The 22,483-nt window shown below is 42.4% G+C and overlaps 1 protein-coding gene across 3 annotated transcripts in view; it reads right to left on the reverse strand.

The window, feature by feature from the left end:
- Positions 1–22,483, reverse strand: part of HK3 (hexokinase 3) — a 57,488-nt gene that overhangs the window by 15,898 nt on the left and 19,107 nt on the right. For all 3 annotated transcript variants that reach the window (XM_075274649.1, XM_075274648.1, XM_075274647.1), the window contains 6 exons: positions 15,400–15,562; positions 9,906–10,048; positions 6,719–6,838; positions 5,442–5,537; positions 5,257–5,356; positions 3,574–3,757 (listed from right to left, as the gene is read on the reverse strand). In XM_075274649.1, the coding sequence (XP_075130750.1) occupies positions 3,574–3,757; positions 5,257–5,356; positions 5,442–5,537; positions 6,719–6,838; positions 9,906–10,048; positions 15,400–15,562 (806 nt within the window). The remainder of the gene's footprint in view (positions 1–3,573; positions 3,758–5,256; positions 5,357–5,441; positions 5,538–6,718; positions 6,839–9,905; positions 10,049–15,399; positions 15,563–22,483) is intronic.

Here is a 22,483-nt window from a genome sequence, read left to right on the forward strand (position 1 = left end):
CCAATTTAAGCACTGGTCATAAGCCATGCAGCTGTGTGAGCATGAAAGGCTACTGAAAATAAAGTTTTCACTTACCTACAGAATCTGAAGTATTAATATACTCTACATTTCAGTTCTAAAGAAAGCAATATAATCTTTTGAAACCCATTTAGTCTGGGTACACAGAGGCAGTATTCGTAGTGGGATAAAAGCTGTGGCAAACCTGCAGGGATTCCTGGAGGTGAGTCACAGCAAAAAAAACCTCCACTGTGGCTTATGAGAGAACACACTGCTGAATTTTTATAATGGAAATTTACCACCACGTCCGCTCTACACGCTCCAGCCTTAGTAGGGTAGGATTGACTTGTCTAAGTGAACACCCCGCTCCCCATTTAGTCAGTAAAGGGCTTTCATTGGATAGCAGAGAAAATATGTGAAGTCCATTAAAGTAAATTATACTTATAAAAAATGCAAAAGTTCACGAGGACCAGAGACAAGCTTGTAATAAATGATTATTATAATCCTTGAGGTGTTTCACTAAATTAGTTCCCTGCACACCCTAGTAACTCGCACGCCTTTGTAGAGTTAAAATGAGTTATTAGAAAGGATGATTTTTGAAGAATGTTTTTCTTCCTTCACATTCTTGCTAAAAGCATTCCTTAGAGGAGATGGGAAACCTTGCTTTAATTCATCTCAGGAATGGCTCAGTCCAAGGCTTTGTTTCCGAGTCTGACCACTGGCATAATTACATTTTCTTTTGAGGTTAACACAGAGATGTTCCATATTAGTAAAGTCTGCAGACAGAGAATTCTACAGTACTTAGATCATTTTGCTTCAGTTAATTGGAGATCAACATCATATAGGTAAGGAAGGAAGTGTGAGCGAGGAGAATAATTAGCTCTTAGATGTTCAAAGACTTTCTCGCGTATTATTCTCCACATTTCAATATCCAACTTTTGTCATTCTGAAAGCCCCTTGCAGTTTGCACTGTATAGAAGGCATTTACTTGCTTGAACTGACTGGAGTTCTAAAATAGACATAATAAATCCAAATTCCCTCTCTGGCCTATATACAGCATGAATACAACATTCTCTTATTTTACTAATGGCTACCTAGTGAGTAACAAGGTGGGCAGATTGACCCTAACAAACTAGGTTTTCTAGCTCCTGAAAATTTGCCTTTGCCAGATACACCGGAGAAAAATAAGGATACATTCAGATGACCGAGATGGAGAACAGTCCTCTTGCACCCGAGGGGCACCCATTTTCATGGGTCCCCCAAGTGGCGTAACTACCAGGGTAGCAGGGGTAGTGGCTGCCACAGGGCCCGGGACATTAGGGGCCCAGTGACAGCCGCTTCCCCGGCATTTTATTTTATTTTCTTAATAGGCCGTTACTCCAGCCAAAAACAGGCATTATTTACTTACCAATCCTGACAGTGGCCGGGATCGGTAAGTGATGCCGCGGGCCCCACAAACATCATTATTATACTCTGGGGGACTTTTCAGACCCCCGAGTATAATGATCGGAGGTCTAGAGGAGGTAAGAGAACATACAAAACCGTGTTACTTCTCCAGGCAGGTTCGGGCCTACATCTGTGACTCTCCCTGACGTCACATGACTGGGGCCTGCGTCCCGGGTCATGTGACATCCTGGACTTCATTGAAGATGCCTGACAACACCAAGGACTGCAGCAGAGCGGAGGATAGGCAAGTAACATTGTTTTTTATGCTGGTACCCCCCTTCGGTCTCAGATTATTATACTCTGGAGTCTGAAAAGTTCATGGGTGTCCACAGTGGGGCATAATAGTGTGCGTAGGGGCTACTGTGGGACATAATATTGTGTACAGGGGCCACTATGGGACATAATAGAGAGCACAGGAATGCGGGGGAATATCGGTCGGCGTCTTCGGCGGGTGTCGGTCAGTGGGGGGCGGGGGAGCCCTGTCAAAAGTTGTCCATGTGGCCCCACCGTTCCTAGTTATGCCACTGGGTCCCCCATACATAAAACATTATATGGAGGGATGCCTGAAAACGGACAAAATAAAAGGACCTGACCTATACTTTGAGGACAGTAACAGAAATTTACAACAGCAGAGAAAAAAAACAATATAGGCACTACAAAAAAGGATTCAAAAGCACAGAATTTTATTTTTGCAAAAAAAAGAAAAAAAGAAAAAAGGGAATTAGAAAAAAAATTCCTTTCAAACTATCAAGAAGTGAAAACATAAAAGGTACATTTGTGACATGGCCAAGAACTAAATCATTTTAAATCAAGAAAAAGCAAAAGCCTGAAGTTATAAAAAAAAATTGAAATGGCTAACATGGAACAAAACAATTTCAAGGGGTTATCCGGTTTATAAAAAAAATATTGGGCAAGACAAGGCCCTAGAGTGGACACTAGAGGATAGGGCTCACATGACTTGGGGGAAGATTAGAAAATGAAGGGGTTAATGAAAGCATGAGTTAGAGCGGGGAGGGGGGGGTCGGAGGTTTAATAAGGAAATGTAAGGGTGAGTGCAGGGTTACTTAGTACAGTTAACAGACAGAAGTGGCCTGCCCACCCTGTTTAAGTGTATGAAGGGTGTGTTGCGGGGGGGGGGGGGGGGATTAGTGGTTTACCTCCTCAGCAGTATGGGGATCCTGGGGTGGAGTGTGAAAGCCTAGGAAGTCCCTTAGTTGGGCTAGGGTCACTCAGGGGACAAGGCTACACGTTACTCAAGTTTATCCGAGGTGGTGTTTTGCGCCTGGGTAGATGGGTAGCGGTGCCTCTCGCCATTTGGTTGTTCTGATTTGTTATATTGCACTTTAAGATTGATTAAAGTTGGGGGTCTTTAATATATTATGCTGTGCAGTAATTTATGTATATTTATACACTGCCCATTTATGGCGGTTTATTTATACGTTATTTATGTGTTACTGTTGTTGTTTGTAATGTTTAATAAATCAGCCTGTACAGGCCAAATTTAAATCCAAAATAGGAGTCCTGGTTGTTCTTGGAGTCGGGGGAAAGTGGATATTATTGGTAAGAAGGGTGCGTTTAGAAGATGGTTAGTAAACATGGAGTGGAACGACATTCCCCCTCCGCAAGTCATGTGATGGTATTCCTTAATATAAACAAATCACTAATACACATCACGTTACAATTTGCACCGTTTAACCGATTTACACTTTGAAACACTCCTACTGCCTCTAGCTCCGCCTCCTTACCTTGCAATAGGGAAGAGTAAGAGGCAGGGTGCATACACTGCCTCTGTGATGTTGGCTGCAGTGATAGGTGAGAGGGTGGAGCTACAGAGGGTGTTTGAGCTCGGTCCCAAGACAAGGGGAGGAAGGAGGTGACTGGGTGACTTAGAACAGGTCACATGTCACAGTGATGTTTCATTTAGGGCCTCATTTTGTTTGCAGGTTCCCTGCAAGCACTGTCACCAGAGTGGTCACCTGACTTGAAGATAAATCTGCTAAACTGTGCATAATTTTAACATGATGTCTATTAGGGATTTGTTTACATTAAGGAATACTGTCATGTGACCAATATATTTTAGAAACCAGATAATCCCTTTAAGGATTATAATGCTGTCTGACTTTCACTTACCGTTGCTTTCCGGGTGCATGGGATGTCCGGTCTATTATCTGGTCATACTCAGTTTCAATATCTGTTAACCCTCCATCATCACCAAGTGATCCCCATTCCACATTAATGCACATTTTGCCTTCATCTCCTTCTACAGATGCTACATTGCCCATCTCCTCCATATAACAGACATTAGTACCAGTACCTGAGAAAAAGCAATATTACATTGTTAACCATAAATGTAAGGTGATTATATGGTCCTGTAGAGCTAATGGCTTAGCCGTAGATAGACAGACAACTTTAGACATCGCCAAAGGGGAATTTATTTTGTTACAGCGTCACATAAAATTTTACAACATATAAAATAGTGGCACAGCCCCATCCGTGGATTGTGGTTATGTCAGTTCCGTACCACTCACTACAATTGAATAAAGAATTTTAGAGATGAGCGAACACTGTTCGGAACAGCACGCTCACAGCACACTCTCATAGAAATTAATGGAGGCGGCCGACATGCGGGGGGGTTAAGCGGCCGGCCGCCGGCAAAGTCTGTGTGCCAGGTGCTTCCATTCATTTCTATGGGTGCGTGCTGTTCTGATCGGCTGATCCGAACAGTGTTCGCTCATCTCTAATAAAGATATATATAAACTTTAACCAGGACCAGAGTCAGCAACCGGCCTACCCGGAAAAGTGCCAGGGGCCCACTCGGCAGTGGCATAGGGTACGGGCCCACAGCCAGCTGGAAATAGTTGGAGCCCCTGACCACCAAGATAGTGGTTGGAGAAAACCTGGTTCACAAGGAAGAAGAGGAGCAAGGATTCCCAGGAGAGGTCAGCATAAGTGTTTGGTATTTTTAGTCACTTCTCCTGAGAATCTGATTATTATAGTCTGGGGTCTAAGGAAACCTCAGAGTGTAATAATAGCAATGGTTCTAGGGGGAGGGGCACTGCAGAGCACATAATGCTGTGTGGGGGCCACTGCGGAGTGTCACTATTAATAGTATCAGGGCCTGTTCACATGGTGGAATATGGTGCTGATTTTACAGCAGATTCTGCACCTAAATCAGCAGCAGATTTCTCCCTCATTTTGCCTCCTTAACTAGGATCTTGCCGCAGATTCTTCAGCTAATTCGGAGGCCGTGGCCTGAGACTTCCCACTGGTTAAGCTCATTAATTTCAGCCTAATCAGTGGTGGGAAACCACATCAGAATGCTGAAAGCCCGCACTGAGAAGAAAATGAAGAATCCAAGGCAGATGACGGCCTCAAATTCCTCTTTACTTTCTCATGTCCGAACAGGTTGTATCTACGTCTACTGGAGTGGACTGTAATACAGTCTATTCTATTGTCTCCCTCAGCCAAAAACACCCAATTTCGATTGTTTCTTTGCTGCAGTGTGTATGAGTTACTTTAAAAGGGGCCCACTGGGGCTCTGTCGCCCAAGGGCCCACACAAACCTGGAGCTGGCCATGACTATAATGCTTGGTACAGATACTATTAAAAGTACAGACCTGTGTCTAGTAAACAATGATGGGGAAGTGGTGCCCATTTTAATGTTATGTTCCCATTAAATAGTTACAGTAAGGTGTAAGGGTACCATGACACCGGCCATCCATCTAATATCCTTAAGATGGACCATAAAATATTTTTCCAGTTTTTTGAAAACTCATGGTTTTAAACAGATTCCAAAGTCCTGAGTGAACTTACCAACAATAAAGCCAACTTCACAGCTATGGTCTTCGTAGCCACAACTCATCATGGTCCCAACTGTGTCATTGACAATGGCAATGATATCAACTTTATATTCCTGTAAGAATGGGTGGGCGATTAATATACTGCCCTAAAACCAATTCAATATTACTACAAAACTACATACTGTATGCTACACTCACCCCACGTCTATGAACGGCGTCTTTTAACAGCTGAACCACATCTTGTCCTTCGACACCAGAACAATGAAATCCTTTGGTCCAAGAAATGAGAACACTCTGCAAAAAGGTAACAAGCCATAGGGTTAAAGTCAAGCCCATCAAGACCTGACTGGCATGAATAGCAGGAATCCATGCTCTGCCCATGTAGAATTAAAGTGATGGGACTGAGCTACTCAGACAGAGAAATCCATTCCATGCACCTGAAAGTGACTGCACATGCAGAAAGTCGATGTTTTTGCAGCACGCTGTATTCAGAAATTTCTCCAACAAATTTGCTACATGTGAATTAGCCTAAGTGTCCATTCACACAAAGGAAAATGGCGCTGAATTTGGTGCTGAATTTCAGCACTGAAAAAAAAAAAAAAAAAACTAGCAGAAATTCTGTTAGCAGAAAAAGGAACCCATTGAAGTTAATGGGAGGCTTTATTTTTTTTTCCAGCGCTGAAATTCAGCACCATTTTCCTCCATGTGAATGGACCATTAGGGTCAGTGCACGCTGAGTTTTTTGGCACTGATTTTGCCACTGAATGCGCCTCAAAATCAGCCTCCAAAAAAAGCCTCCCAATAGAACTCCATTGCAGGGCTTTTTTTGGAGGCTGATTTTGAGGCGGATTCAGCGTCAAAATCAGTGCCAAAAAACTCAATGTGCACTGACCCTAAGGGCCCGTGCAGTTAACGCGAGCGCATTTTAGCATAATACACGTGTATAGAATACACGTGTAAAATTAGCACTCCCATTGACTTTAATGAAATTTTTTACACGTGTAAAAAACGCTTCAAATAAGCGACGAGGCGGGCCCTAAGGCTGGTGACACATTAAGTGTATTTTCAGCGGGTCAGCTGCTGCATACTATATATTTTCTAGTTGTATTCAGACCAGGAAACACACACAAATTTTGTTCACTGGTCTCTCTGGAATCTAGCACCTACTGTTCAATGATGGTTAGGGGGCATTCACACGGAGTAATTTGGCGCTGATTCTGCCATGATAACTGGCGGCAGAATCAGCGCTGATAAAAAGACTCCCAATGACTTCAATGGGTTCCGTTTAATGTGCGTAACACATTGAAGTAAATGGGAGTCTTTTTATCAGTGCTGATTCTGCTGCAAGTTATCGTGGCAGAATCTGCGCCACATTACTCCATGTGAATGCTCCCTTAGGGTTTCTGCAAGTCTTACATTTCTTAATAGGAAAGGCAAATTTCTATATGAAGCCCACAGGAGGACAAAGCTCTTACCTTGTCTAATTGACTCTGCTGACAGGGGAAAGAAAATGTAAAACCAAGGGGGAATATTTTGTGCTTGAAGTTTCGTTTTTGAAGAAAATGGCCAAGACACTCAGCAACGTGATCAAACAGCTGTAGGGACAACAAGAAAACAAGAGTCAAAAATATTTCCTTCACATGGATTTTATGCCCATATACTTAGATGCAAAGGCACTTAGTCAGTCCTATCGGTCAATGGCAAAGTCAAGGATTCTTTTTAAGGCTAAGGTCCCACATAGCGAGACATCCAAAAAGCGCAGCAAAAAAAAAAAAAAAAAATTGCATTTCCGCTGCAGTCATGTTCTTTTCCTCACAGCGTTTTTCATAGAAACTCCAACTGTACCTATATAGAAAACGCCAGTGTTTCCATAGGTATAATGGACATGTCGAGATTTCCAAAAATGCATAGTCCCAGGAAAGCCTCAGTTGAAGCTAAAACTAAGATTTTTGGAGAACTAGGACAAGATAGTGTTTAGACTTGCTTCCAGTTTGGGGGGATCTCATTCAGGGGTTTAAAGAACCACAGGTTAAGGAATATGGTAATACCCCTAATGACAACAAATTGGAGAATTTGAGAGTGAGGTCTTAATGGAACATTTACGGGAGTATATACAGTATAAAAGTATGGAGAGTTCATTCAAGATATACATTTGAAACCTTAAAGAAGTCTGTCTGGAAGACACTGTATACCTGAAAAAGGTACCCAGCAAAGACAGTACTCCTTTGAACCCTCAACGTGACATGCATCGTTTTTCACTTTTAGGCTGGTGAAACGTGGTGTAAACACTGCGGTTTGGCCACGTTGGAAAGTGGATGGGCTTTTAGTTATTTCATCCACATATTGCAAAAAAATATGCGATTTCCAAAGCAGTCAATTATACCTATGGAAATGTTGGCAATTTTCCTATAGTTATAATGGAGGCAGATAGACCATGCATTGCCACCACAGTTTTTCCCGCAGTGTTTCTTCCTATAGCCTGCCTTATGGGGCCTTAGCCTTATAAATTCAGGACCTAGTTCAAAAAGGAAATCCTAAATATACATATAAAGTTTGTGAAACCGTAAATCTCTCTCCAGAGGCAATTTATGAATTTACAAAATTAAGAGGTTTCTTTTTTATTTCTCCTTTAAAATGCCTTAAATGGTTTGCACTTGCAATTACTAAACTGTATGTCGTTGGCATTTCTGCATTACATTAGCCTAAGTGTTGTGAAATTTGGAATTATTTCAGATGTCAACGTACACAGCTACTTACACAAATTATTGCAAAAGAGAAAAAAAAAACCTTGGTAAATAATGGCATTTCTGTCATCAGGTTAACACTTGTAATTGAGGTTTAATGTGCCAGCGTTATAGTCTTATTTTCACGTGGAGACATTTTATATACTGCTAGGTGGAAGAAACCAATATTATACAAAAAATATTAAAAACCTTTCTGCCTAATCGTTACTTAGTCAACAACTATCGAACATTTAGAAAGACATTTATTACAAGAAAAAAAAAAAAAAAGCTAAAAGAGTTTCTCTAGGATAAATATCGAAATTCTGCCTAAATATCATTCAACTTCCCAACAAGCAAAATGTGCAATTCTTCAAGGAGAAGCTATATTCAAGCACCAGTTTCATTGTGCGCCTGTACTACTGCTGTAAGTCACAACCCAACCATAGGTCCAATGAGTCAACTTACACATCAGAGAGATCTATGATCTGTTCACTCCTTTAATAAAAATCAGTAGTGGCGCATAGAGTATAATGGCTCCCTGCAGTGGCGTAATTAAAGTCTTGAGGGCCCTGATGCAATCTTTTGTCCCCTACCTCATCCCTACAGTGAATTCTTGATAGTGATGGTTACGAGGGCTAAGAAGTTTAATCCACCTTAGTATGGTTAGGGTAATCTGTGGGTCTCCATGGCCAGATGGAAGCTGCAATCTCAATACTGATGCCAGTACTTATGGGCCCCCTAAGGCTACTGGGCCCTGGTGCTACTGCACCCTCTCAAGTTACGCCCCTGGCTCCCTGTGGGATTGAGTGTGAAAGAGCTCTTAGGCCACTTGTATGGTCAGTATTTTAATGGAAGGGGGCATAGAGTGTAGGTGTAGTGAGGAGCACTAGATGTTCCACACACTGCTGGGAAAGTTTTATTATGGCTCTGTAAAAATTAAAGCTGTAAATGGTGCTGTGCATAATCTCAAATACTATATAAAATATAATAGGGCGACACTCAAATATATAACATAATCCAGAAATCCTGGTTGCAATTCCATGTCAGGAGCACCATACATAGGGGGAGGCATTTCATTTTAATTTTGTCCAACAAGGTATAAAAGCGGCATGCAGTCCATATGCCACTCTGCTGAACATTATATTCAGGGTCATTTTAACCATAGGGCCAATAGTGCACTTACACCAGGCCCTATGATAGCAGAGGGGCTCTTTGTACAGCACTGTTCTGTGCTGCCCTGATATGTCGTAGCTTAAATCCATCTGCATCCTCTGAGCGCATTTGCATGGAGCACAATGGTGATGCAGGATACGAACAGCTCCCTGCATCACCATTCAGCTTCTCCGCTGTCTCTGCTCCCAGTGTACTGCTCCAGAGAAGTAGGCGCGATGTAGTCACATCACATATGTTCCTCCCTGAAGTTACCAGCAGCGGAGAGCAGAGAAAAAAGGGAACAAGGAAAGCAGAGTTGTAGGTGTTTTTTTTTTCTGTGTTTGATACTGGGGTTGGGGCAACCTAGATAGGAGACATGATATGGAGGAGACAACGTCCAAAGGGGACCTTGTACTAAGTGGGGGGGATGGCAGCCTGGATAGGAGACATTATACTGAGGGGGCAAAGTGGAAGAGGACATAATATTATGTCTGAGGGGCCAGCGGATTGGGACTGGTTAAAGCATGATGGGCCACTGAGTGAGGGGGGGGGGGACCTGCTAATGCCTGATGCATCTGCAGGGGCAATTTATAGTGTGATGGGCCACTAAGGGGCATTATACCATGTAGGAGCCACTGATAGGGCATTGTAGTTTGTGTAGGTATTTCTAAGGGGTGCTGATAGGGGGGTCCATTTATGAATCTTTTGCACTGGGCTCACCAGTGTGTTAAAATGGACCAGATTGAACTAGTCCACATAAAACCAGAAATATCTTTACTACATTTACCTTCTGCCCTGTTCCAGTCATAATTTCCTCTGGAATGTTATATACTTCATTATCCATCTTTACCCCACGAGAGCCGTCCAATATCACGTATGCAATTCGGAATTTGGCTCCTCCAAGGTCAACCACTAAGAATTCACCACTTTCTATAGTAGAAACAAAGAAGAAAAATAAAAAAAATAAAAAAAAACATGGCACACATCCAAAACCAGATATTCTGCAGGCATCACATAACTTTTACTAGGGGCGTAATGATCGTAGTCGCAGGGAGTGCAATCGTGACCGTGCCCGCAGTGTGCCGGGGGCCCGACACTCTCTAGCTACAGCAGCTGACCGCAGACAGATGCAGCCACATTAGAGCAGGAGAGTAGTGCAGCCTTTGATGTATGTGATCAGATATGTACAGGGGAGGAGGAGAGAGGATGCGCAGCAGAATGAGATCACCTGACTGGATTGAGGAGGACTGAGATGCGCATGGGTGGGTTCCTGTGAATTACAAAGCAAGCAGAGGCAGTACAGAAGCGGAGATTGGCACACAGAGGTATATTCATCAGTGGGCCTGTCCATGGCAGCAGCCTGCACTTGCCTCATTACCTTGGCCCTCTGGCAGGTGACCTGGTACTTTACAGCACTAGCAGCAGGGGGTGGGCCTGGAGCAGTGCTTGCACCCAGACCCATGGGACTCTTGTTAAATCACTGACTTTTAGTGAACATATATACACGTTAGAATGATATACAAAATAGCAGTCTAACTACAGCACAAGCTAGGATCACATCTACGCTAGAGTCTCCATTAGAAACCGTCAAAAATTGGCATAGAGGACTTTTCTCTCATACTGAAACATGTAATTGTTTTCATACTGAAAGTAGCGGACACCATAAGGGTAAGTTCACACAAAGGAATTTGCCACTGATTTGGGGACGGATTCCAAAAGGTGGAGAGCCTGGCGCTAGTGTGAATCTACCATTACTTGCACCGTCAACCATGTCTGAATCGTTCAGGACAGGGACTGTAGCCTAGTCATCAATCTCTGGCACACTGAAGGGCAGGATGGCTTCAGAGCGGCAATGGCACTAGTTATAGGAACATTAAACCAGAAATGAAAAATAAAAATACAGAAAAAACGTGGCATCCCTCACTATGGTCAGTGTGAAGAATGGTTTCCTGGGCCTGACACAAACGGTCTTAGAAAAAAAAAAAGTCATTTTTTGGTCTGAGGAGGGAGCAATAAGTTCCGAAACCCGTAACCATTTTAACTTGACTTTCCAACAGTAAAGGAACGTTTTTGTTCATCCTATAATCTTCCTTTAGATACATTCTGGCACATACACCAACGGTCCTGACAAACCCAGGAGGGAGCACAGGCATTTTTGGTGCATTTTTTTTTTCCACTTTGACGTGGTAAACCGTGCCAACTTACACAAGATTGCTAGCCAATAGGGTTTTCTTATGTAACTTCATGGTTGGTTTGACATGGAAAAATATTTTTCACTAACATTCAAAGCCACTCTCCTTTTTATAAGCCCAGCACGTTACAAAAACAGTCTAGTAGAGTGCAAAAATGTCTAAGGCTTAGGCCCCGCATAGCAAACGCCGCTAAAATATACCATGGAAAGAAAGAAAAAAAAAAAAACATCAGGTTTTTCCATTGTTTTTTGGTGAGTTTTTCTCTGCAGATTTTATTCTCTTATTAAGATTGCATACGTTTCTGCATGTATAGTTGACACACTGCAATTTTCCACAGAAGATTTTTTTTCTGCAATGTGTGGATGGGATTAGCCAGAATCTCATTCACTTTGCAGACACTGTAAAACACAGCATTTTTCCAAGGCGTTTCCGCAGCGGCAATGTGGGGCTTTAGCCTTAAACACATAAATCTGGTGCACTGGATAGATGATGGTTTTGGTGAAAATCGAACCAGAATGCAAATGCATTAAGGCCAGAGTCCTTGCCAGTAGCTAATCCTGTGCCATATACAGTAGCAGCAAAGCACAGTGCAAACTAGATCTGCGCTGTAGGTTTTTTAACCCAAAAGATTTCAGTTCACGCTGTAAAACTTCATTCTGATTTTCATGCTTCGTAATGGGATTTAAACTTTTGCTGGCATGGCAAAATTAGAAAAAGCCACTGCTAATTTTCACTACAGTGGAGCAATCTTATGCGAGCCCAACCTTAGTAAGTCACCATTGCTGTCATGTGAAAATCCTCAAAGCCTATGTTGATATATGCATTTATGTACATCACGTCATGGAAATTTATACAGTTCTTGGACATTTTGTACAGTCAGGGAACAGCATGACAACAGGTAAGGCCTGGTTCACATCTGCGTTTGGTATTCTGTTCAGGGAGTCTGCATGGGGACCCCCGAACGAAATACTGAATGCATTGACAAGTGTTCGATGTGTTTGGTATTCCGTTCGGGGGATCCCCATGCGGACTCCCCGAATACAGATGTGAACCGGGCTGAAGCAGTTATCTAAAGTTGTAAATTTAGGGCTTAGCAGCAATGCTGTATCACCCTCAAGTCACAAAGAATAGCACAAGTGACCACAACCATATTGCAATTTCAGGGCCCAATGATTCATTATAAAACCCAACCATGTTGCCTTGTACTAATCCCACGGTTTTGCTACAACCTATAGACTCAAATTCTTATTTTTTTCCCCCACTACAAGTCAGAAAATAAAAGAAGCGATCGGCCACAGCGAACAACAACTGCAGATTTCTGTCGCCGCAGTTTACCAGTAATTGGGACAATCACGTAGACATTTACTGAAAATTCATGGCTCAGGTTTCTATTCTTATAAACAGGCGTACTATTGTACTAAGAACATCTCAAAGTCTGAATCATTACCACATAGGTCTCTGGGTGTAGTACAGCATGTAGCTCTAGAAAAGAGGAAACGAACAGTGACATTGTCTTGCCACATTTCCTAAAACTCACAGGGAGTTGCTCGGAAAATTTAAAAATGGCAATTTATGGAGAAAGACTTAAGAACCTCTCATTCCTTATACTTATTAATATCAACCCTCACCATAGCAAACCAACACCACAGCTAGCACTTGTCTCCACCCCACCGCCTCAGTAGCCCTATTTAATTAATGAATCCCATTAAATGGTTAACTCCATGCTTGCCAAATTCTAACAATAGTACTTAATCCTATAAGGGTGTATTCAGATTGCACAATTGTGTTGCAGTTTGTTAAGTGCAGCAAAAATTACACATAGTTTTACCAAAAAGTGCAAGGTTTTAACAGGTACCACTGGTTATGTTCATTGAAAGTGCAAAACGGAAGCATTTAAGGGTAAAACCATCTGCCCTTGTTATCCATGCTGTGCGCATTGTGCTCCAGCTGATGCATAGGTTTTATCACATGACCCTCCATTGGTGGCCATTTTGAGAAAGGATGGAAGCAAGGGGGAAATGTGGAAAGACCTGACTTGTGGCATGAATGTAAGTCCTGCATGGAGGTGCTATGTAAGAAGCTGTCTGATAAGTGGGGATTTTCTCCTGTACAGTACTGCCGCCATCATGGCGCTTCTTTAGCATATTAATGTGTGTATACCTATTTAGATGTGATGCAGGTCACAGCGAACCAAGTTTTTGGGTTTGGTTGACCACTATAGCTATGCGGTTGTGCATCTAAACTCTGCACATATGTATTAGAAGCCTGAGTAGAGTTTTTGGCCATATTTTTCACTGGTCTGCCATTTTTTCAGACTAGTTTGAATGTGGTGTCTATTTATGAGGTGGACACAATTCCTTGTTAAATGTTGTACAAGTCTTACTTTAGATGTGTCTTTATAAGCTATGTGCAGTTTGCTCCATTTTTGTGCAATTTCCCCCTTTTAATGCTGTCTGACCTGGCCGGCTTTTTTTTAAGCTGCCACGTACTAGTGTGGATTCGCACTCCCTTTTTTTTTTTTTTTTTTTTTTTTTTTTTTTTTGTCCCTTCTGACTGCAGGTATTTTTTAATTTTTTTTTTTTACGTTCTGACTTTCACACCCTACAACCTCTTTATTTCTCCATCCACAGAGCAGTATGGGGGCTTAGTGTTTGTACTTTGTAATGGTGCAATGTACTGGGAAGCTGGTATAAAAATCTGAATGGGGTGGAATTGGAGAGAAAGTTCATTTGCTGAAATGGCAAAAAAAAAAAAAAACGCAGTTGAGTTTCTCTTTTTTTTTTTTTTTTTTTTCTGCCACGACATTCATACAGGAAGAATATTTTTCTAAATCTGTTTTTTATAACTGTAATTATTATACCTCTAAGGGGTCTTGATCCCCAGGGGGTTTGATCACTAATGGAATGCATTACATTTTCAATTTAATGCAAATTACTGGCGCTTCTATAACAGGATGCATAGAACAGCCTGTAATAGAAGTTAAAGGGGTTGTACAGGCAAATATTTTAAATTGGCCAGGGGAGGTGAGAAAAAAAAATCATACTTTGACCAAGCACTGGGGGCCTCGTGAGCGGTCGCCATGTTTAAAAATCCAACATCTGCCATCATAGTAGAACCAATGTCAGGAAGAGGTAAAACAGTGCAAGTCATAAATACAGTGTGAAAAGGATCTTTATTTAGGCCACGTCCCAAATAAAATTAAAATAAAAGCAGAAGTGGAAAGGGCAGCAGAACATCTGAGGAAAAAAAGATGCAAATGCTTCATAAATAAAACATATGGCAGAGAAAGACCACAAAAAGGAGCAATTTATATTTAAAAAAAAAAAAAAAAAAAAGGCGCAAGTAGCTTCATAAACCATGCCTCCATGCCACACCGTATTCCAAAATATTCTCCCCAGGTAGTAGAATATCTCGGTACTATGCATTCTGATATATTATGCCAATATTTTTTTGCTGTTGGATTCCCTTGGAATCTAATAGAACCTACAAGGTAGCATAGCCCCACAGATTAGGGGTGTGATATGTAGTCAATAAAATGGGGAGAGGGCATCTCACTATAGTATTTTGTTTGTGTGTAACATGTGTTTTCTCTCCTAAACATGCTGAACCAGGGGTCAAAGTTTTTGGTATGTCCTTGACAGAGAATTCTGGAGTATGGGGAGTTTGCTTCACATGTGAAAGGTTGTGCAGGAAAGCGGAGGAGAGCCCAGGAGGTGAACTAGAGGATGATGGTTGAGTCTGCTGGTCACTGTGACAAGTACAATTTTGGGTACTACTACACCCAGCCTTTGAATACCCGCAATGGATATATATCTATAATCTGTAGAGATATATAGTAGAGGAGCAGAAGGGCTGCTGTAATTATCTCTTCAAGCTGAAAGTACATTGGAACTGAATTTATTTTCCATCTTGTAAAATGAACTTTTGACTCACAACCCAATCTGTTAAGTTATATAAAGTCTATAATAGTTGAGACAGCAGCCAGTTCTTTGTATGCAAACAAGGCTCTACATAATGGATTCTGATTTACATCCAAATATTACTCTATAACAAACCCTGCAAAAAAACCACAAATCAGAAGCAACAAACCAGTGCCAAGTGGAGATGAGCGGACAAATGTGGGAAGCATTTTCAATGTTGATGGACAGTCTGGCTCTGCCTTTAGTCCTCTTTCCATGTTCACTGCCATGAGATCCCTCACAGCTTCCAGCTGCTTTTGGGTCAGAGATAAAGGTTTCAGACATTTCTGGACCTGTACAAAAGAAAAACAGTAATCTGTAAAGTAGCCTACCACATACTGGGAGCCTGGCAAATAATAATACATCTTATGTAGAATCAAAGCAAAAAGAAAGTAACTTGTCATAGGAGACTGCCATTATTTTACATTCTGCTCACCTTTGTTTTCCATACTAATTTCTGTAATTTATTTATAGAATCACCATTATACCAATGGCAATTGGCAATACTGTACGGTCACTATCAGGCTTTTATCCCCCCTCCTCGCTGTGAAATCTCAGTTGAATCTGTCTTGGTCTCTCAGGACAGACTGTCAGCTCAAAGAGATATTGAATTATTTGGATATATAAAAATGTGTAGCAGCTACAGCTATTTTTGTGTTTTTTCCAGTAATCTTATTCCTTTCCCCTTTCCATAGACTAATATATAAAAATTATTTCAGCTTGATAAGATAAGAAGGAAACGGTTATTAAATAAGATATATGACACAGTTTATTATATTCACATGCAATACTCATTTGTGAAAAATTATTTTCTAATTGGAGATATGCTTTAAGTAAATAAGTTTGTAATTTTACATCGACCTTTCAAGTACTGACCTTAGGGGGACTGTTGGGCTCTACTGTTTTTTTTTTTTTTGTTTTTGTTTTTTTTTTAAATAGGCCATTACCTACTGGAGTAACCCCAGCAGAGATGGGCCCTATTTACTTACTAATCCCCGATCCTGCTCATGGCTGCTTCTGACCCCCCCCCCACCCCCAGTAGGCCCTGTGTGTTTCAGAGGAAGGGGAAGTGGAGGCAGCCGTGATCAAGAATGAGGATTGATAGGAAAGACAAGAGTATTTGTTGAGCGAACCCCAAGAAGTGCTGGTATTATTATACTCTGTGTCTCTTCAGACCCCATAGTATGATTGGAGGCCTAGGGGTGAGAGCAAACATTAAAAACCAGTGTTACTTACCTCTTCAGCACGACTCTGTGCTGTCTTCGGCCTTTGTAGTGACATCATAGTGTGATGTCACGTGGGTCAGGCTGGCGTCGTGACACATAATGATGCCAGTATAACCGATATTTGTGATACTATTGTAGAAGGCCAAAAACAGCAAGGAGTCATGGAGGTGAGGTAAGTATCACTGCTTTTTTTTTTGTTTTTTTGTTTTTTTTGGGGGGGGTTGTTACTTCCAATCATTATATTCTGGGGTCTGAAAAAATCCAAGTGTAATAATAGTTTGTGGGTGTGTACCCAAAAACTTTGGGCTCTGCCGAGTCTGAAATTTTTGCAATATTTGCAACGAACACCATTGGGCCACAATGAGACATAATATTGCATGGAGGGGCCACTATTGGACATTATACTGTGTGCAGGGGCCACTTTGGTCTCGATGCCCTATCTGGAATAATCTCCACTGCACAGATGTTGCTTTTATTCTTACGAATTCATGAATTGTATGTATCTATTTTCCTTTGACTTCACTTGCAACTTGTAAAACCAACTATAAGGCCTTGGAGAAATGTGTATGCCTCTGGCTATGACCCTAAATATAAGCTTATGGGTCAAATACAATTAAAATAATGCATCATTTATTCATATAGCACCGTCAGTATCCATAACAACACAGAATTCTTGTTCTTGCACCAACCATAGAAATATATTGAATGGCTAACTGTTATTTTATCAAATATGAAGGTTTATTTTTTTATAAAATAAAATATTTTATGGACTTGAATGAATGAGTTTCCAGTGAGAGGTAACAGGGTTGTCTGATTTCTATCCTGTTAGGGAATTCAGATTTAGTAGAGCAGGGTTCTCATCTATTTTCCAGATCCAAGATTGTAACAAATTATATGGACAACCCATTGAGTCTACCACAAGCAGAAACCACTTATATGCTGTTGCTAGTGTCATAGCAAACATACCATTGTTTTGTGTCAAAGTGCAGTCTTGCTTCTGAGAAAATCAACTTTTGCTCTATTTACAAATAAGCTGTTCGTAGCCGATATGCCTTGGCAATGTCTGCCAGAACATCCATTTTCAGACTGTGGTTCAGTGACATCGGCTCTGGGTGCACCATACAACCATTGCATACTGATTAAGGCTGCCCTTCCCTGGCAGTGGCTACAAATAGAGTTTAACATGCAAGACCATCCACATCCTGTCCTCTCCATACATCTCTGACCTAATCTCCTCTTATGTCCCCACACTTAATCCTCTAAACGCCTCCTTCTTCACTCTCCTCTTATCTGTTCTTTACACAAATGCCCCCAACACTTCTCCAGTGCATCCCCCCATACCCTGGAACTCACTATCCCAGGACATAAGATTATCCCGCACAATCACAACCTTCAAGAGAACCCTGAAGATTCACCTCTTCGGGAAAACCTATAACATTTGATGACTCAGATACCACCATACCATCTGAACAGCTCCTATCCTCATCTGCTGTATCTATCCCCCTTCCCATATAAACTGTAAGCCCTTCTTGGCAGAGCCCTCTACCCCACTATACCAGTTGGTCACTATGTTGGTCTATTGTTCTTCTTTTTGTGTTTTTCTTTAACTTAGGCCGTGTACAGTGTGCTGCTTTGTTTGTCTTGTGTTGTAGGGAGGTTCAATAGTTACAGTAAGATTCCCTTAGGGTATGTTCACACGGAGGAAAACCTTTTCCACCTTGTGAACATTCTGCGCGGCTAGCCGAACGAATGAGCTTAAACTGGAGCGTGTCTCGAGCCGCAGCTGAATCCGCGACAGAACCCGCGGCAAGATAAGTCATCTTTTTTCGGCTACTACTTGAGGGTTGGGGAAAAAAAGCAAGCAGATCCCATTGAAGTCAATGGGAGACATTTTTGCAGGCGCATTTCACGTCAAAATCCACCTACAAAAAACTTAGTGTGAACTAGCCCTTACAGAACATATATGTGAGTGCCAGCAGCAGGGTCCACCTTATGATCTCCTTATTTCTATGGGATCCTTAAACACATTGAACAACCTCCTTAAGACGTCACACTGTAGATATGCATGACTAGACATAAAACAGTACAAATGGCAAAAGACAGAATGGGGCGCCTTTTTTCTTTTTTATCATTGACAGTAGACCACTTCTACAATCTAATAATGTCAGACTACAGAAGAGGGGAACTGTAATGGCCAGCTGCCAATTTAGTCACACTGTACATTTTCAGGAAGAATAACAGAGTAACAGCACAATGCAAAGTTGTAATAAAAAGATGGCACAGAATTGCTATTTTATGGGAAATTCAAGTATTTGCTAAGTCAGACATGTCAGGAGAAGTGACAGATCCTCTCAAATAAGTTATTTACTATCACAGTAAAACAAGCTGTCTTAAGCCTTCATGTTTATGACCAGTCAATCTTCAAGTTTAGTTATTTTTCAGCTTTGTCTGTGTTTTTATACATAGTAAAACTATTGAAATAAAATCTATAACCTATAGATCTGCCTAAAATAACACCCATTACTGCAGTTTAGTACCCATTTATATAAATAAGAGCAGACTTGCAGTACTTCGGCACTGGTACTACACAGTGGATAGAGCCCAGTAGCGTAACTAGGAATGGCGGGGCCCCGTGGTGAACTTTTGACATGCCTCGACCGACCCCTGCTATGCATTCCTGCACACTCTATTATGCCCCGTAGTGGCCCCTGCACACAGTATTATCCCCCATAGTGGCGCCTCCGCACAGTATTATCCCCCATAGTGGCCCCTGCACACAGTATTATGCCCCATAGTGGCCCCTGCACACAGTATTATGCCTCATAGTGGCCCCTGCACACAGTATTATGCCCCATAGTGGCCCCTGCACACAGTATTATGCCCCATAGTGGCCCCTGCACACAGTATTATGCCCCATAGTGGCCCCTGCACACAGTATTGTGGCCCCTGCACACAGTATTATGCCCTATAGTGGCCCCTGCACACAGTATTATGCCCCATAGTGGCCCCTGCACACAGTATTATGTCCCTTAGTGGCCCCTGCACACAGTATTATGCCCCATAGTGGCCCCTGCACACAGTATTATGCCCCATAGTGGCCCCTGCACACAGTATTATGTCCCATAGTGGCCCCTGCACACAGTATTATGCCCCATAGTGGCCCCTGCACACAGTATTATCCCCCATAGTGGCCCCTGCACACAGTATTATGCCCCATAATGAACGTCCCTAAACAATTATTATACTCTGGGGTCTTTTCAGACCCCAGAGTATAATAATCAGAGACCCAGGGGGAGAAAAACATTAAAAAAACCTCTGTTACTCACCTATGTCTCGGCTCCTACGCTGTCGGCCTCCGAAGTAGTCGATCTTCAATGACATCAGACGTCACATGACGCAGGCCCGGCTCATGTGACGTCAGAAGACTAGGCCGAAGCCTGCCCGGATCGTGGAGAGGTAAGTAACAGTGATTTTTGTGTTTCTTACCTCTCCCGGGCCACCAATCATTATACTCAGGGATTCGAAAAGACCCCCCGAGTATAATGATAGCAGCAGTAGTGGCTGTCACCGAGCCCCTAATGTTCCGGGCCCTGTGGCAGCTGCCTCTGCTGCTATGGCGGTAGTTACGCCACTGATGGAGCCACTTGTCACAGGCTCCATCCACTGTAAACACAGCAATGAACAAAATACAATTTCTTGTAAAACAGTCCTCACATATCCATGTCAATGGAAAAAAACAAATTGGCTGTTGCAATGCAAAGAGATAAAAACAACAACATTTCTGGTCATTTAGGTCCATACAGGCCTGTTCAATAAGTGGTTAAATAGAACAGACTGGCCAGTGCTGTTCAATTGAGTCATACTGAACTATATCTAGGATAAATAAGAGTCGCAGCTCTGTCTCATTTGCCAAGAAATTCAGAAGGCATATTGACACAAAATCTTAACTGCTGGTATTATTCCGAGAATCTGGCAGCTTTCCATCGCACACTGTCAATTGGCAACAATAGTGGAGTATTGAACACTGATTATCAAAAACCTACCAAGGGGAAAAAGCAATCTGGCTGACTAAACCACAAAGACTGCCTTCAGTTTTCTTTCTCTTGCTCAGGCAATTAAAAGAAAAATAAAATTATGGGCTCATTAATAGAGAATGTAAAGTACTAACACTGCTGCATGTTGTCTATTCACCGACGTTCTACGCAGTTTTAGACTAAATACCATATTATGAATCCAATACTGCTCAGTAACTAGCATATGTACATGTAAAATTGCATTCTTAAATCGCCCACTAGGTGGCATAAATCATTTCCTTATACACACCGTATCTCGGAAGTAAATGAGTAACTATGGGACAACTATTCTTTATCTGATCACAGATTATTAAACCCCTTGAAGGAATACAATGAAACTTCCTATTGCACAATATAGTGAATTTTATATTTAATCCTATATCATTTTTGTACATTACCAACCAATAATTGTATTTCTTCAACTGGAACAGATTTTTGAACAAATAGGAAACATTATTGGAAGCAACATAGGGTTAAAACTGATATGTGGCTACAACAGCAAATCCGAACACCCAAGAAGATAAGATATGGGAGCTGTTCGGCAAGGTCCTAAGTAGTAGAGTTTTCTCTTAACCTTCATTAGTTTTGAGCAAGGACTCTCGCACAAAAAGAAGTTACAAGAAAGTAGATTTTCAGTGTGATCAACACTTAACAAACAAACAGCATGTAACAAATATGAAGTCGGCCCGTGTACTAGAATCTGCTCCGCACACAAGTCAATGTTGCTTACTGGTGTGTTTCAAGTGCTGAGAGCAAGAATAAGTCAGTGGTGTATAGAAGATGGTGCCCGTACCACACATTCCTACACCACTGTCAATGCTATTATGGCAAGGTTGGATTTTTCTGTTTCTATAGCAACTGATATCTATTAAGTTCTCTCTTACAATGTATCTAATAATCTCTTAAAAGAATATATTGATATAAATACAGTATTTGTATAAAAACGTACTGTATGTGAATGAGACGGGGCCGGCGTCAGCCCCCGACACTTGACCGCCCCAGCACAGAACGCAGGTGCAGCGTTCTGTGCTGATGCCTGGCTGCCGTCAGCAGCTGAATACATAGGCGATTAAAGCAGGAGCTGTCACAGCTCAGCGTCTGCTTTAACGCTGCGGTCCGGCTTCTGCATTTGTAAGCGCAATGTGATGACGTCACATCAGGCCTACAACTATGTGAGTGGAGTGAGAGCGGCGGGGGAGCATTGGAAGGTGAGTGTAAGTGTTTGTTTTGTGTTTAAACATTAAGGTGGAACATAATGAAGGGGGCCCATGAAACTGGGGACAAATGAAGGGGGGGAATGGCATAACACTGGGGCAGATGAAGGGGAGGAACGGCATGACACTGGGGCAGATGAAGGGGGGGAGAACGGCATGAGACTGGGGCAGATGAAGGGGGGGGAGAACGGTATGAGACTGGGGCAGATGAAGGGGGGGAGAACAGCATGAGACTGGGGCAGATGAAGGGGAGAACGGCATGACACTGGGGCAGATGATGGGGGGGGGAACGGCATGACACTGGGGCAGATGAAGGGGGGGGAGAACGGCATGACACTGGGACAGATGAAGGGGGGAGAACGGCATGACACTGGGGCAGATGAAGGGGGGGAGAACGGCATGACACTGGGGAAGATGAAGGGGGGAAGAATGGCATGACACTGGGGAAGATGAAGGGGGGAAGAATGGCATGACACTGGGGAAGATGAAGGGGGGAGAACGGCATGACACTGGGGCAGATGAAGGGGGGAGAACGGCATGACACTGGGGCAGATGAAGGGGGGGAACGGCATGACACTGGGGCAGATGAAGGGGGGAACGGCATGACACTGGGGCAGTTGAAGGGGGAGAATGGCATGACACTGGGGCAGATAAAGGGGGGAGAACGGCATGAAACTGGGGACAGAGATGGAGGGGGGGAC

The sequence above is a fragment of the Leptodactylus fuscus genome, chromosome 5, assembly GCF_031893055.1.
Source record: "Leptodactylus fuscus isolate aLepFus1 chromosome 5, aLepFus1.hap2, whole genome shotgun sequence".
NCBI lineage: Eukaryota > Metazoa > Chordata > Amphibia > Anura > Leptodactylidae > Leptodactylus > Leptodactylus fuscus.